Genomic DNA, 17,245 nt, shown 5'->3' on the forward strand with positions numbered 1-17,245 from the left:
ATAAATAGGCTACACTTTTATACGCTAATTAAAAACTATTTTTCTAATACTGTAAATTAATGTTAAATTGAATAATGCATGTAAATATGGCAATTCATACCTTTTCCATTTCTATTGCAAAGAAATTTTTTATTTTATATATTTACCTTCCCCTTTTTCAGCATTTAGCATTCTTTTTCCTTTGCAGTGTATTGCAATCATCCACACTGAAGATGGGTTTTGTATATAGACATTTTTTGTAAGCACATATCAGGTTTGTTTGTTTTCGTTAATATTTTCCACACAAGCATCAGCTTGTTTTGGAAAGCTATTGTTGGCTGTTGGAGCCATAGGTTTATCTTGAGGGTCTGTGGTTTGTCCAGTCAGTTCTGACCCACTTATCACAGTCACAGTGTGTGATAACCCAGATATCCAATGGATCACTCGAATTCAAGCAATATCACAGTTAGTGTAATATCACAATATCACAATTAAATATAGAAAGTACAGATACATATAATATACAGTGAACACACTTTGGATGCACTACGAAGTGGCAAAAAAAATTTTTTGTGTGTGAATTTTTAGATGCTTAATATTGTCCATTTTTATGCTATTAAATGATTATTTCAGCAAGTGTATCCTAAATGAGCTGGAAACCCCCCTCAGCCTGAAGGACAGCACTGCCATCTGTAACTTGAGCTCATACCCAGCATGCATCTCTCTCCCTTCAGACTGCAACACTATCGGTCCTGGAAGACTCATACTCTGAGTTAAAGGGGTTCAACCAGCAGCTTTTAGTAGCATCCAAACTACTAAAAGGAGGACCCTTGCATGAGATGTTTGCAGAGTCATGCAAGAGGTTGCACACCATGAAAGAGAAAATAAATACAAATAGATAGACCATAGTTACTGTATAGTTCCGGCTCCATTTGATAAAGAGGAATATTTTTAAATACTGTTAAAACCTCTGAAAGTCTATCTAAAAATGTATTTTCTTCAATTCAAAGGCTTAAGTGCTAGGCCAAAACTCCACTCTGGAAGACCAGCGGAGAAAACAAGGGACAGCCCGAAATAGCGTCCCACCTGTGGGCAGAGATCAGAGCAATGGAGACAGCTAGCTTGCTAAAACTCACTGCTTCTCTCACTGCTATTGAGCACCACTGGGTATACTGTCCATATAGTTGTTTCTCTGATCTTAACATGGAGATTTAAGACTGCATTCTATTTTTTAAGTGTTTCCCCCATATTCATTTATTTCATTATTTTCATTCATTCATGTCATTTTTTATATTGTCCACTTTGGTACTGTTTGTTCAGGTGAGATTCACAGTTAAGACATTAAGATGGAGAAAAGGCTTGTTAAACACTGCAATAGAGGTGATATAAATAGCTTGTTGCTCCAACGGTGCTACAGAAGGACTTCTCTGTACAGGTGTAGCGGAAGCAGTCTGGCACTTCCTCAACTTGTGAACCATGACACTTATTGGCCAGCTGCCTTTGAAATGGATTATTATGGTGGATATTAGAACAGATCCAGCAGCAGTAAAAAGCAGCAATGATTTTCATTTGTTTACACTAAATCAAAACCCTGATTAACATCCACTGTTCAAATATTGAGAACAACATCTCAACATCTCAACAAAAAAGGATTATTGAAAAAAGAAAAACGTTGTTCTGTCCATCGGTTGCTAATTGGATAGGGGCAGATCTTAATGCGAGACTGTAAGAAAGGGGGCGGGGTTTAGGCGGACGAAATGATTGGAGAAGTCTGGCATACATCACCAGAGAAAATGTCATTTAACCAGAAGATAGTTATGACATTTTGATGGATGAATCATTCACAAAAAGATCAAGAAGATTTAGAAAATAGATAGGGTGAATTTTTACTTAATACTGGCTTTAATGTGGAAAAATGTCTCCCATAAATACTCTGGATATTTTTAGGGACTATTAAACTGGATGGACAAATTGTGGAGCCACTGACTGTGCATCATCTTGTTGCTCTTTTGCTTGACTTAATGGATTATGTAAAGAGAAACACCCAAAGACTAATGTCAGGTTTATTGGTTGGCCATCACAGGAAAAAAAAAAAATGATGTGAAATGTCATTTAAATGTATTTCTTCTTCTCTTTGTCTGTTTTCTTGTCTGCCTCGCTCCCTCTCTCAACAAGTCAGCTGTTGGCCTAGCTGGGCATTTACTCTACTACAGGAACAGGTGCAGATCACAGCAGGACACTGGGCAGGATGGAAAGTATACAGTTGGTTTGAAAGAGAAATGGTAGCACTTGAAACACTTGTATTTCTTTCACAGTTGCTGAAATATGCAACATAACAATTCACTCAAGCATGCTCTAATGTTTCCGGCCCTGATAGCACAACAGGTCTGTAGTTATTACCGTTGCTAATTTATCACAGTGATTTGTGTTATTCAAAACACACCAAGACACAATCATCTTATACTGATAATCATATTCTTATAGTTTTTAGCTGTAGATCAAAATTAATAAATTATTGTTGTTAAAGGATTCAAGTATTTTTCAAGGAAAATTAACATATTCATTTCCTGTATTTCCTCTGTATCTCTTACAGATAGCTGACGTCTCCACTATCAGGTAGGCTACCAGAGGCAAGCTAAATTAAGGCTTGTGACAAGTGAGAACTGGCTGGCTGCCCAGGAGCTCAGAGAAAATGTTGACTTATCAATCTCAAATAACTTTGCTATGATCTAAAATCCTGATCTGTGTCAGAGATCCCAAATAGAAATATGACATGTAGTTATTCCACTGTGTATTTATACAGTGGCAATAGCTGGAGTCTTGAATGTGCTCTTGAGACAAACCCTCAAGACCTCATAAATATGGACTTGGTCTGGATCTCAGTAACTTTTTTTTCCTGATCTTGGCCCCTAAGCTTGTTAGCATTACATACAATTAGTCTTGGCTTGTGGAAAAGAGGTCTTCATGTCCTCTTTTGATTTGATTTTGGTCAAAGATAAATTTTTCAGTGATTTTTCTGGTAACACTTTGCAATAAGGTTCCATTTCTTAACATTAGTTAACATGAACAAACAATGAAAAAAATATGAATCTAAGTTAATGTTAATTTCTACATTTACTAATAAATTATTAAGATCAAACGTTGTATCTGTTAATATTATTCAATGGACCAAACATGAACTAAAATGAATATTAACCAACCCAATGAATAATAAATACTGTAACAAATGTATTGTTCATTGTTAGTTCATGTTGTTATGCACTAATATCGTTACTAATGGGACCTTACTGTAAAGTGTTTGTTTTTCAGTGTAATTATTAGTATGTCATATGCAGGACTATTTGTATCAGTTAAATAGCAATCGGTGCATAAATTAGTTGCCTTCGGTCTATCCAGAGGGAAGGTTTAGAGCTGTTTATTATTATGACACTAAATCATATTTTTAGCTGAGCTGCAGTAAATGACTCCCTCATCTGGTGAACTCTAGGAAATTCATCTCAATGCAATACAATTTCACCCCAACTCTTGATGCTTTAGGAATTTCTTAGACTTCCAATGGATCAATCTTTGGGTTGTATCTTTATTGTCAAACTAGTATCAATGTTAAACAAATTTAACATAGTAAATAGAAATATCTTTACTGAAATCTTTACTGATTTTTATAAAGTAAACGTAAGAATAACTTTTATATTGTTAGCAATATTTTAAAATGAACATTTATCTGGACTGAAGGAACTAATTTTTACTTGATTATCCACACATCATTTAAAAAATTTTTTTTTTTTAACTGCGAGTATCAAATGAAACGGCAGGCTTTTGAGGAACAATCCAAAAACAATCATCATTGTGTTGCATTGCATTATGTTTTCCCCCCAAAATAAAAAATACAACGCTTTGATCATAAAACATTCACTATCATGTATAGGAAATATTTTTGGGAGACAAAGTGACAAGTGATATTTATATGCATTATATGTAAATAATCTACTAAAGATCTCACTGAGAATTTTATCCTACCTTTTGGCCGTATAAATATCACCAAACCGCATATTTTTGCTCAGGTTGGGCCTCTGAATAAAACTGAGGGTTTTTATGTCCTCAAAAATCCTGATGTAGGCTAAGGCCTATAAAATAGTATAGGCTGCTCAACAAAAACACATATGCAATTTTTTTTTTTTTTACAAATATTTTGTCTAAAGGTTGAATAAACTGTTCCATTAAAAAAAAAAAAAAAAAAAAAATTATATATATATATATATATATATATATATATATATTGTCTGACTATTTCATTTGTCGGGCTTTGCATGGTTAAAGAGTAGCTAGCTACACAATAATGCTGTAAGTTTCCACAGGCTCATCTTCACACACAGTAATGAAAGAACTTCAGATAGCTACTTTTGTACTGTTATGGCAAAGTAAAGCTTCTCTTTTCTCTTACCCCAGCCCGACAGAGGGCATGGATGTGCCATATATCGTTACATGAGAAACCTCCAACCGGAACGACAGAGGAAGAGAAATAGGCGTAAGTGAAGACGACAATTTTATTGCGACTGTGCTAACCCCCGAGTTCCTTGTAGAAACCCGGTGCATCGTTGTCATTTCCTATCACTTCTGCTGTCCTGTGACACACCCCATGTGAAAAGCCTTGCTTGGATGGTCAATGGCCGTAAGGCTCCGGCGCACGGTATGTTGTCGCACATATAACGTACTGTTATCAGAACGGCGAGCAGCCAGCCGTCGTTTGTACTGCACCGAAACTGACAGCAAGTGTTCGTATAAATTCCTGCTTGGGTTTTTACGATGTCAGCAAGCTTTTGGCAGGTACAGCGCGCAGGATTAATTAAACGTCAGTCAGATAAGCACGCGGGAGCGGCGCGCGCTGCGTTTCCGTTTTTTTTCCCCTGTGGCTAAATACCGGACGGCTAGCGGCTATGCTAAAGCTAACGGTTAATGAACAACCACAGTTTTTTTTCCTTTCCCTTTCTCATCCCGGTGATAAGTACGTGCAAGTGAAAAGATAATGTAAATCGTGATATGTTGAAGAGTAATGCGGAAACTTTTGTTTTATAGTGAGACGCTGATGTCTGAGTTTATCCCATTAATTGAAGCTTTCTATCTTTGTCGTCATGCAAAAATAGCGTTGAGTTGTAGCACTTAAACGGATTTGGCGGTGGCTTGTCGTAATTTCACCGCGATCAAGAGGTAACAGACACGGGTATCCTGCAGAACTGTCACTGCTTGACTGTAATAATAGTTACTTTGGGTGACAGATTGTGCTTTAATGGATGCTTAGACGGGCCAGCTAGCAGGAGGCAGTGCTGATACCAACCTGCGCTTGGTTCGTGTTATGATGTTCATGAGTTCTCTTGTCGGTTTCAGTTCTTCATGAAGTTGTTGTCTTTAATCTATTTTTAAATGTTGGTGTTCTATTTTATTTTTACTGGTGACTTAACTGCTGTTGCATTCAAATATACTTAGTGTTTCTATTTGGGACTAATTTCAGATTTGCACCTCATTTAAATGAGCTTGTGTTCAGTTTAATAAGGTGTTAACAGTGCTGCAGTTAGTAACACCTGTCATATGTGTGTTTGTGTGTTTGTGTGTGGGTGTATGAGGTCGAGCGGAAGAGGGTTGTACATGTGAACCTCTGTTCATGTCTCAGGTTTCAGGTCGTTGTCGCTGGTGAGGTCGCTAAACTCAAAACAAGCCATTCTTATACGCCGCGACACACAAGAGTAGCTTCATAAGCCTTTTAGCTTTAAATTTACGTCTGATTCACCTGCGATGTACCAAATAAGCGTCTTTTGTTCTGATAAATAGGAGTTTTAACGTGTCGGTATAAAAGCTCTGTTCTTGTCCAGTTGAGCGACATGTTCACACTGCGGCAGCCGAGAGTCTGAGGCCGTCTGGTGCACAGGCGTTCTTAACAGGTCTAAATGGAACAGTTTATTGAACCTTTAATATTGCTTGCATGTTTTCTTGTTTTGTCATATTTGGCTTATAGCTCGTATAGTATGATATAGAGCTAATGGATTTTACACTAGAGGAGGTGGAAAACAAATTTCAGAGGCCCAAAGTGAGAAAAAGATGTAGTTTGGTACAGATATTATTTAGATGGCCAAGAAGTAATATGAAATTCTGATTCCTTGTAATGTAAATCTTTGATTCTTATTTATCTACATTAAATGCATATGTACATATCAGTTGTCACTCTATATTTCCTAATGTTTTAGTAAGATTATATTTAAATGCTTGGCTTATAAACAAAGCTCTGTAGTTTTAATTATGGTGGAAAACCATAAAATGCAATGCAGAACAATGAACAGTGAGATGTGCAAAAAAAAATAAAAAATTGAACACAAATGGATTTTGACAATCTATTAATGGATTAATGGAGCAGTTGGACCCCATTGATTTCCATAGTATAGTAAGTCAATGGGGTCCATCAACTGTTTGATTACCCATTTCTTTAAAATATCTTCTTTTGTGTTCAGCAGAAGAAAGAAATTCATACAGGTTTGGAACAACTTGAGGGTGAGTAAATGGTTACAGAATTTTTCATTTTCATTTTTGGGTGAACTATCGCTATAAGTGATTTTCATATTCCCTATATTCACTGTAAAGTCAAGCTTCTAAGCTTAAAAATGAGACCTATTTCTGTTGATTAAGCAAGTGGTTGTTAACATGATTAACTTGGTGGCGCCCCCAGCTTTGGATTTAAGAAGTTAAAGTTAACAATTAATCGATTGTTAATTTTTTACTACTGTACAATTGATTATGGGAATTTACGTAAAAAGGCTGTAGAAGTATTATAAATGTAGAAGATTGTATACAACTTTTTCTTTTTCTTCCAGCAGTTTTGGATCATGTTGGTCATTTAGAGGCCTTATAATTGTATCAAATATGATACAATAGGCTTTATAGTGTTAAAGGGATAGTTCACCCTAAAATCAAAAATTATCATTTACTCACACATTGTTCCAAAACCTGTAAGACTTTCTTTATTCAGTGGAACATGAAAAGAGATGTTAGGCAGAATGTATAATGCATTTTTTTTCCCATGCTATGAAAGTGAGTAATGATTTCTCTTTGTTTCAAACACCCCAAGGTAGTTTGTTGGCAGTGCTTGTGAGTGGTCAAACTCAATCTGTGTTGTTATTCATGTGTGTTGTCAGGGGATGAGAGGAGAGCAGGTGCTGCGCTCCTGGCTGCGGACTCAGTGACTCTCTCTTTGGGCTCAGGATGGCGCAGGGAGGGCCTCAGTTGGACTATCACATACTGCAGGACCTCAAGCAGCGCTTCCCAGAGATTCCAGAGAAGGTGGTGTCTCAGTGCCTTCTTCAGGTGAGAACCGGCTGCCACAATATAAACGTAATGGAAATGGGGGGGTTAGAATGTTTATATGGCCTGCTCTTGGATTTTGAGTCATTTTGACCCAGAAACCCATTTGAATGAAATAATAATATGTGACCCTGGACCACAAAACCAGTCACATGGGTACATTTTTTGCAATTGAGATTTATACATCACCTGAAAGCTGAATAAATAAGCTTTTCATTGATGTATGGTTTGTTAGGAGAGGACAATACTTTGAGAAAATCGCCTTTAAAGTTGTCAATTTATGTTCGCGATTGTGCGGCATTCACTCACAAAAATAAATGATTTATATATTTATGGTAGGAATTCTACAAAATATCTTCATGGAACATGATCTTTACTTAATATCCTAATGATATTTGGCATAAAAGAAACATTTATATTTTTGACCCGTACAATGTATTGTTGGCTATTGCCACTTGTGACTGGTCTTGTGATCCAGGGTCACATATATATAATTATTATGTTTCTACTCTAGACTGTTGATTATAGAATCATTTAATTGGTGGCTCTCATAAAAACTGAGGAAATGGCCTCCAAACTATTTTTGGTCTTTTTTGATTTATTTTTATTTTTTATTTTTTGACAATTAGATTTATTTAAACATATTATTTGTGCTTAACTTGTTATTTAATGTATTAACAATGTGGTGCATATATTTTAACAATATATCATAGTGTTTTTCATATACAATGATGGTATTTATTATTATTATTTAGCTTTTATTTTTATATTTTCAGTTTCAGGAATTTTGTTATGTGCTTTCTGCTTTTGTCATTTTTATTAGGTTTTTAAAAATGTTTCTATTTCTATTTTTATTTCAGATTTAGTCAATTTCGAACAGTTTTAGTTAACAGTAACAACACTGAAATATATTTAGCTTTTAGTGATATTTTCTAGTTTTCTTTCTTGCTAACTAACAAGCTATGGACACCAAATGGCTTTCCTGAGGTAAATGTTAAGTCAGGTGACATGGCCACAAGCTGTTTTATTGATATCTTGTATTGGCATGGTTGAATCACATGAACATCACATTGGTCAATTACATGATGTATGGAAGTATCATCACCCTGTGATGTTCATTCATATATATTATGTATATTTTACATTTATAAATGTCTTTACTGTTGTTTTAATTTAATGTGTCCTTGCTGAATGAAAAAAAAAAATCTTAGTGACCCCAAACTTTTGAACGGTAATGTATGTACACCTAAAGCTAATGATGTGCAATGAGCATAAAGACTTATCAGTGATAATTGTTGCTGTGTCATTCTGGCTGAATGCCATTAACTGACTGTGTCAAAGTGGTGTCAGGTGCAAGAACGTTTACCTCACTGTCTTCCATTTCCTCTTCAGAACAACAATAACCTGGACCTCTGCTGCCATCTGCTGGCTCAGGAGAGTAATAGATACCTGTATGAGGAGTACCACAGTACAGACGATTTGCACTTAAACCGGAACCACATGCTACGTATTAGCGTGGGTTACCCTGCTCCCGAGGGAGCTAAAAACAATGCAGGCGGCCGAGCTTTGGTCCACAGTTCCAGCGACGGGCACATCGAGCATCCTCGAAGTGGTTTCCCTGAGCCCCTCTCTGCACCCGCCACCATGGCGCCATCACCCGTCTTCAACCCCTTCTACATTAACGATCAAGGACGCATCCCCACCCCTCCGCCCAGCATCCAGGGCATGTCTCCCACATACCACCCCGTCCCACGTTACATGACTCCCATAACGGTTACCCTCTCTCAGAACATCCCCTCTGCCCCACAAGCACTGCAAATCCCCCCTGGTGTCTATTGTAACAGTGGGAACACCGTGTACATGCGTCCCTCTCCTTCTCAAAGCCCTCAGCCTACTCCCTGGTCCACATCCGGGACTTCCATATACCAGCAGTCTCCTTATGCTACTCCGACGTACCAGTCTCCATACAGCTCTCCCCAACATCAGGTCCAGCAGCCGCCCCAGGTGTTTCTTCCCATAAGTCCCCCCACCCTCCCTGGGCTGTCCTACCAGCAGTCGGCACCTGTTTCCCACAGGCCTTTTATATCCTCCAAAGGCCCTATGAAGAACCAGATAGAGATCACACTGGAGGGACAACGACCACGGAGCAATTCCCCTGTACATGCTCCACAGGGAACGCTCTATATGGCCAACAGCCCTTCCCCGAGCTCCCCATCCCGGGCTATCAATATGACCGGAGCCTCTATTCATCAAGGAATGTATGTCCACCAGGGTGTGGCAAGGCCCCGGCCCGCATCCTCTCCTCAGCCTGCCACCTCTGCCTTCATCAAGATCAAAGTGTCTCCTGGACAAGTACAGCGTTCGTCAAGCTCTCCACCAGTTGAGACCGAATCCCTCCTCAACATAGTAGACCAGGGTGAGCGCCATGGAGCCCCGCCTCCGATCCTGCCCATTTCTGCGCTGCCAGGGAACATCTCCAGCCAGATCAACCGCATGCCTAGACGATCAAGCTCCGGTTCGGATGACTATGCGTATACTCAAGGTATGGATATAAATATTATTAAATTTTTAAAAATACAAATGTTGAAGAAAAGTAATACTTTTATTCAGCAAGGATGCATTCAATTGATAAAAAGTGACAGTAAAGACATTTATAATCTTACAAAAGTTTCCATTTCAAATAAATGCTGTTCTTTTGAACTTTCTGTTCAAAGAATTCTGAAAAAACTCTCACAGTATCCTCAAATATATTAAGCAAAACTACTGTTTTCAACATTTATAATAATAAGGAATGTTTCTTGAGCACCAAATCAGAATATCAAAATAATGAAGGATCATGTAACACTGGAATTCACAGGAATAAATTACACTTTAAAAATATTAAAACAGAAAATATTTCATAATATTACTGTTCTTTCGTAAAATGTGAAATTCCTCCTTCAGACCTTAGACCTACTGTCAATCATTAGGCCTATATATTTAACAAGTGGTAAGAAGAATGGGAAACATATACAAACAACAAATTGCATGAAATCCGTCCCAAAATCCCGAGTAGACTTTTTAATCTCCTTATCGTGGTGTTCACTTTCACTAGATGTCACATGGTCATACAAGATTTACTCATGCATTTTTGCTTAAAGGCAAGACACCTCTTACCATTTAACATTTTATTGGACTGTCCCACTTTTAATGCAATTAGACAACATTTGTATGTAATAAGCTCACTTAAGGACTTGTTTAGTGAGATTTTACTTGAAAAGGTTTTAGAATTGTTATCAAATGTTAATGTAAAACATCTTGTATAATACTAACAGCTGTTTTGTTTGGTTTTTATTTCTATTGTATTTTTGAAACTCTGTTTTTGCCATTAAGAGATGGCCTCAGATGCTGACATGGCATTAAAAAAGCTATACTACTTCTACTACTACTGTTTTTTGTATTTTTGATCAATCAAATGCAGCCTTGGTGAGCATAAGAGACTTCTTTCAAAAACATTTCAAAGTCTTACTATCTCCAAACTTTTAAATGGCAGTGCATGTATATGTGTGTGTATGTATATATGTGAATATAAATATAAAATAAATAAAATAAATTATTTTTTTCCTTTATTTAGGGTGGCGTATTTATGGCTGGCTCTTTCAAGGAGTCAAGGAACACATTTTAAAGGGGTCATGAATTGAGAAATCAAATTTTCCTTGATCTTTTGACAAATGAGGTCATTGTACTATTAAAAATATCCTGTAAGTTTCAGAACTCAAATCTTCCTCTTTAGAACAAAAACAGATTTTTAGAATCCAAGATGGCAAAATGACTCGTTTCGGATTTTGTCATATTACGTCATAGTGCGATAAAAGAGAAGAAAATCAACGCATACATCATTGCCTCTTTAGCCCCACCGATTTGCATATGTCATGTAGTAGTAAATACGAGAGAGACGTAAAAACAGGATTACTCACTCCAGCAACAAAATGATAGAGAAGCCTCTGAGGATTTAGATGTTTTGCTGTGGAAGTTGTGGAAAAACAGTCTTTGCATGGTCACCGTGATTTTAGTAAGACATGTTCCTGGATCAACATATTTTGTTCCTGGATCAACATATTTTGTTCCTGGAACAACATTCCTGCCTGAAAATGTAGTCCTATTCCTACCCTTAACTTATCCCTAAAATCAGAGGGAGGTGATAGGTGAATAACACTGATGTAGAAGCACCTAACCCTGGTTGTAGGCTTAAACTTGATATAAACTGTAAATGTAAACTGTAAACTTTCCTCAAATCTGATTGGTTGATTGGAATGTTGTTCCAACATGTTGTACTTGGTGACAACATACATCTTGGCATTGCCTTCCTTGTGATCCTAACAATAAGAAAGCATGGCTAAATTTGATTTTTAACGAAGTTTCAGACCACGTCAGTAAGACACTGTTCGTTTGTTTGCTTCATTTTACCTCGGATTCGTTTTTAAACAAGACACCATTCGGCACAGGCTTTTCAGAGAGACTGAAAATAAAAGATGATGCAGTGACGACTATATCCAACTGCAATGTCGCAACACACTGTGTGAGTAACAATGTTTTTACCATGTGTCACTATTGCTTTGTCTGTTACAGATCATTTAATATGTACTAAGTATTTATACTGTAGCGCCGCAATCAAACTGTAATAGTTGTGATTTGCTGTTCTTTCCTTTGCTTTGGCATTTATGGGGTTAATGCGTTGGATTATCTGATATGGAAGATGGCACATAGAGTAAGTTGCTTTTGTTATTGTTTTGGTCAAAGCCATTCGCTGTAATCCTGAATTAAAGCTTCAGTGAGCGACATCTTCTGTTTTGTCATCTGTAAGACATTACAACAGGTTTCATTTTATTTAAAACGCGTCACTGCAAATGGCAATGCATACATTTTCACTTTATCAAAGGATGAACAATGAATGGGTGTAAGAACGACAAACAATGGTACATTCAGTCCGTCATAATTCCGTTTACACGAAACACCATAAAAAAGAATTGATCATTTGTCAATTATATCTGTGGTACCTTTAAGTATTTTACTTGCCACAACCAAGACTTATAAAGCATGTGTAATACTCACAAATGTTTCACATTGTTGGCAAATGTTGTAATGAGATATTTTCGAACAATTGCCCAATCATAACAGTGGGCGTTTACTTCGGAGTCTTGAATGCGGCACAACTATCAAAACATAGTGTTTGAAAGAGAGGGTCAAAAACAGGATAGAAAATAGAATCTAAATAAGAATATTAAAAAAAACTTTAAAAAAAAATCTTGATAACATCGTAAGTGGACCTCATAGAACATTAAATTTAAAGAGAAATTCAGTTCATGACCCCTTTAACTATTCTAAGAAACGAAGTAATGTTAAAACTGAGATATATATATATATATATATATATATATATATATTAGTCATTTTATAAAAATAAGAATAAAATATATTTCTAAAGGAAGAACTAACTACTGGATATTAGAGGGATTGTAAGGTTTGTAACATCAAATCTCTGAAAGTTATTGAGTCATTGAGAGCTTTTTCCTGTAAAAGTGGTCAGTTTCTGTCCAGAATAAGCTGTTTTTGCATCTGTTTATCATGTGTATGTGGGGAAGTGTTGTTCAGTCTTTTAGCCTTGTGTCTAATGCTGTATGTCTCCTTAGCGCTGCTTTTGCACCAGCGTGCTCGGATGGAGCGTCTGATGAAAGAGCTCAAGCTGGAGCGGCAGAAACTGGATCAGTTGAAGGCGGAAGTAAATGAAATGGAATTTGACGCCCTGCAGAGACGCTTCAGACGGGTGAACAGCACTAGCCTGATCCCTCGGGTAAGAGACAAAAAAACAGGCTTTTAGAGCATGTGAATGCATTTTTGAAGAGGTGCTGAACGAACACACCCACTTGTTTTACATCGCTAATAAAGGATGAATGAATCCTCATCAAATTCTCCAAATGAGCCTTGCATAAAAGCATACATACCTAGAATCTACATGCAGAATGTGCAAATACGATGAGGTGGAAATGAATCACATCTGCTCATTCAGTTCTAGCTCATTCTGCATGCTTCGCCGACTGAATGAATCTTTTCTCATAGGTTAAACTGCTGTACATAATGTACCCATCCAGTACAAGCGTCATCTCGTTCTTTGGAGTTTAACAGGCTTCAGTAAAGTGTGTGACAACGATAAATTGCTTTTAAGTGTGCGGTTAATATGAAAAATTCATGTACTTTGTGTGTGCGTTTGCTAGCCCGAGGATATGACCAGAATTCGGTCACAAAACAGACAGCTTCAGATTGACATTGATTGCACCTTGAAGGAGACAGACCTGCTGCAGTCCAGAGGTAAAAATAGCATGAATGTAGTCATCTTTATGACATTCAATGTGAAATGAACACTTGCACTGCATTATTTCATGTGATTGCACTCAACTTCAAATTGTGCCGATAACCATTTGCTTCATCCATATCTCTCTTTTTTTTTTAGGCAAGTTTGACGTGAGAACCATGAACAACTTTTATGATAATATTCAACCTGGCCCTGTTGTACCTCCAAGAGGTGGGAATTCAATCAATTCTGCATACATTTATAAAAAAAATTGATGTTGCATCTTTTAACATTGCATTATTTCATTTTGTGGTTATTCTTTACAATAAGGTTCAGTTAGCTAATATTAGTTAATGCATTTGGTATCAAGAACATACAGTGAAAAATACTTTTAAAGTGAATCTTCTACTCTGAAATGCTTATATCTTCAGAGTCAGAATTATGTGTTTCTATGATGACACTATTAATGAGAAAATGAATTCATGTAATTTAATAACTTAGTGTATTTAGCAGGACACGGTGGTAGCTACATAAAACTTTTGTATGTCTTTCATTTATTTTCTGATTATTCTTGCATAAAGACAAGTAAAATAACAAAGTAACGAGGCTCTCCAACTCTTTTTATAAGTCGGAATCTCATAATTGATATCTTCTTTCAGACGAACACAATCGGAGTTATTTAAAAATAAATCATTACTCTTCCAAGCTTTATAATGGTAGTGAATGGCAGTCCTGATTTTGTCAAAAAGTGCATCCATCCGTTATAAAAGTAATCCATACAACTCCAGGGGGTTAATAAAGGCCTCTGAAGCAAAGCGATGTGTTTTTTTTATCCGTATTTAAAACTTTATCAACTAAAATAACTAGCTTCTGGCAGACGGCTGTACGCGAGTCGACTTATGCCAAAAGAGTAACCCCTTACGCGATGTATGACGTAGCATATAGGAGTAGCGCAAGTTTTGACACCTCTCGCGGTTCAAACTAATAGGGCTGGGCAAGAAAAGCTCCTCTTCTCTTATATCGAAATCCTCTGACATTCTCTTTAAAAATTCGAATTTGTGACCGGTGTTTTGCTCTATCCTTTGTGTTTCCGCGTTCGTCAATACGTCATGCGTCGGGTCATTCTTTCGTCATAAATCGATGCGTACGGTCGCCTGTCGGAAGCTAGTTATTTTAGTTTATAAAGTTTTAAATATGAATATTTTTCTTACACAAACACATCACTTCGCTTCAGAAGGCCTTTATTAACCCCACAGATCCGTGTGGAGCACTTTTATGATGGATGGATGCACTTTTTTTTTTGGACTTAAAAATCAGGACCGCCATCCACTGCCATTATAAAGCTTGGAAGAGCAATGATATTTTTTAATATAACTCCGATTATATTCGTCTGAAAGAAGAAATACTGGGGTAATTTTCATTTTTTGAGTGAACTATACCTTTAATACCTTATCCATTAACAAATATTTTTGCTTTGCTAGAAAATATCCTGTAGGGTTGTGTCTGAAGCCTAAATCTGAATTCGGAAAGGCACGGGAATTGACTCTACGGACTCCCTAAGGGACATGGTTAGGGTTGCTTTGGTTGTTGGTTACATTACATCATATTTCACTTATCACGTGAAGATGGTAAGGAGAGATGACTGATAGGACGATGTTGGATGATTTGGTGTACAAGAGATCCTGAGCATCATTGACATATATTTTCTTGTAAAATGTGTGATCTGTACCGCTGCTCCCTATACACAGAGTACACGTGATAGCAAATTCAAAAGTGTTTTCAATACCCCGCATATTGATAGTGGCTCCATGATGCCCGTAAATTATATACTATATAATTACCCAATTAATTGCGAGAGAATGCAAAAGCATTGAAATATATTTTTTCCTCCAATCAAATTTTTTTCCCCATCACCATGTCACCTTTAGGGCAGGGTTCCTCAAATCCAGTCCTGGACCTGCAGAGTTTAGTTCCAACCCTAATCAAACACACCTGAGCAGTCTAGTCAAGGTCTGCAGTTACTAGAAAATTGCAGTTAAGTGAGTTTGATCATGGTTTTAGCTAAACTCTGCAGGACAGTGGCCAGTGGCCCTCCAGGGATGGATTTGAGGAACCCTTCTTCAGGGGCTCTGTAGAACTTCCTGCATTTCCTTTCCGAACATAGTATTCGGCTTCGGGCACATCCCTAATATCCTAGGTAGGTTTTTCACTAAAATATCTCATGGAATTTGTAGACTAACCTCCCTTGAGCTAATATTAGCCCTTTGCTCTCTGAATATCCTGTCGGATTTGTCCTGACCTCTGACTACACCAGTGGAGTGGAGGCTATTAGATTGCTTGTTATGATATAGTGTTTCTTGCACCCTCGTTCTATTTTCATCACTCTTTTGTTGCTATGCGGGGCCAGTGGCCCAAATTGTCAGTGGGTGTGGCAGAATGCTAGAATGCTTTCTCAAGCTCTTAAATTTAGCTCACAGCAGCAATAAATAAGTGCTTGTATGCTGTTTCATAATGTTTTGTCTCCTCTGATTAGTCAAGCCTCCGGTCGTGCAAAGGGACGAGGATTTCGAGGGCGCTCAGTGGAACTGTGAAAGCTGCACTTTTCTTAACCACCCAGCGTTGCACCGCTGCGAACAGTGCGAGATGCCGCGCAACACTTGAGCCGGCTTCACCGTGACCCTTCCCGACAGGCCATGAACCTCACTCTTACTGCTAATCTTCTGTTCCGTCATGCAGCGTTCAAGTCCCGCCTATCATTTGACGATTTCTGTCCCTTGTGCCCTCAGCTTCACCCAGCAATAACTGAGCCGTACCCAACAGAAGAAGAGACAACTACTCTAGTGAAATATTATCCAATCAGACCCACCCTGTTACCTCTTGAGGAGCTTCCTGCACTTGTATTTACTTTTTTCTACTGAACGTTGCTTTAAAAGAGGAAGTAGGGTGACTTGACATAACAGAGACAAGCAAAAGGGATTGATTGATTGATTGATTGATTGATTGATTGATTCGCACTGGAGTGGACCGAGAAGGTGTGGTTTAAGAGAGGGCGGAGCTTGCCAGATGTTGCAGAGGTGTGGTTTACCAAGCTACCATTCCAAGCAGAATAAGACTGCTGAGTTTACACGAAAAAGCCCAAACAATCCTGTGCACAGGGCTTCTCTCACAAAACTGAATTGAGATAAACAGGGGCTGAATAATTTTAATGTAGACTTTACACTGTATGACTTGTGCTCACTATGAGCTCTTCTCGTGAATGAAGAACACTACAAGACCTGCATATGAAACCTATACCTGGTACTTTTATGCATATTATGCCACACTGTATTCTGTGTTTAAGATGTTGATTTCTTGTGCAAATGCCTCCAGTTGCTGTACTTAATAAAGGATCTGATTCTATGTTACTATATGCTGATGTCGAGATATCTCGGCTGTAAAACCATGAACGTACCACATTTTTCTTTTCATCCGTTTATTCGGTTAGTATATAAATTAGTACAGTATGTCACAACTGCATTCTGGACTGAAAAATCCCAAAAGAAAGCATGCAATCACTCAAACGCGCACTCAAATGATACATGCCCCCTCATTCAA

General features: G+C 37.6%; 1 protein-coding gene across 1 annotated transcript; it reads left to right on the forward strand.

Moving 5' to 3' along the window:
* Positions 1–4,478: 4,478 nt before the first annotated feature.
* tab3 (TGF-beta activated kinase 1 (MAP3K7) binding protein 3) lies at positions 4,479–17,055 on the forward strand. The gene is made up of 7 exons (XM_082188493.1): positions 4,479–4,666; positions 7,158–7,326; positions 8,716–9,865; positions 12,993–13,153; positions 13,575–13,668; positions 13,811–13,882; positions 16,185–17,055. Exons 2-7 carry the CDS (start codon positions 7,225–7,227, stop codon positions 16,310–16,312), a joined length of 1,707 nt encoding a protein of 568 aa, XP_082044619.1. The 5' UTR covers positions 4,479–4,666; positions 7,158–7,224; the 3' UTR covers positions 16,313–17,055.
* The last annotated feature ends 190 nt before the right edge of the window (positions 17,056–17,245 follow it).

The sequence above is a fragment of the Leuciscus leuciscus genome, assembly GCF_965113295.1.
Source record: "Leuciscus leuciscus genome assembly, chromosome: 13".
NCBI lineage: Eukaryota > Metazoa > Chordata > Actinopteri > Cypriniformes > Leuciscidae > Leuciscus > Leuciscus leuciscus.

Bases quoted from the DNA above. Each gene is read 5' to 3' on its own strand.
- tab3 (XM_082188493.1), top strand. From the start codon at position 7,225: ATGGCGCAGGGAGGGCCTCAGTTGGACTATCACATACTGCAGGACCTC. The intron at 9,866-12,992 runs GTATGGATATAA...ATGTCTCCTTAG, and splicing joins TGACTATGCGTATACTCAAG to CGCTGCTTTTGCACCAGCGT. The intron at 13,883-16,184 runs GTGGGAATTCAA...TCCTCTGATTAG, and splicing joins CCCTGTTGTACCTCCAAGAG to TCAAGCCTCCGGTCGTGCAA.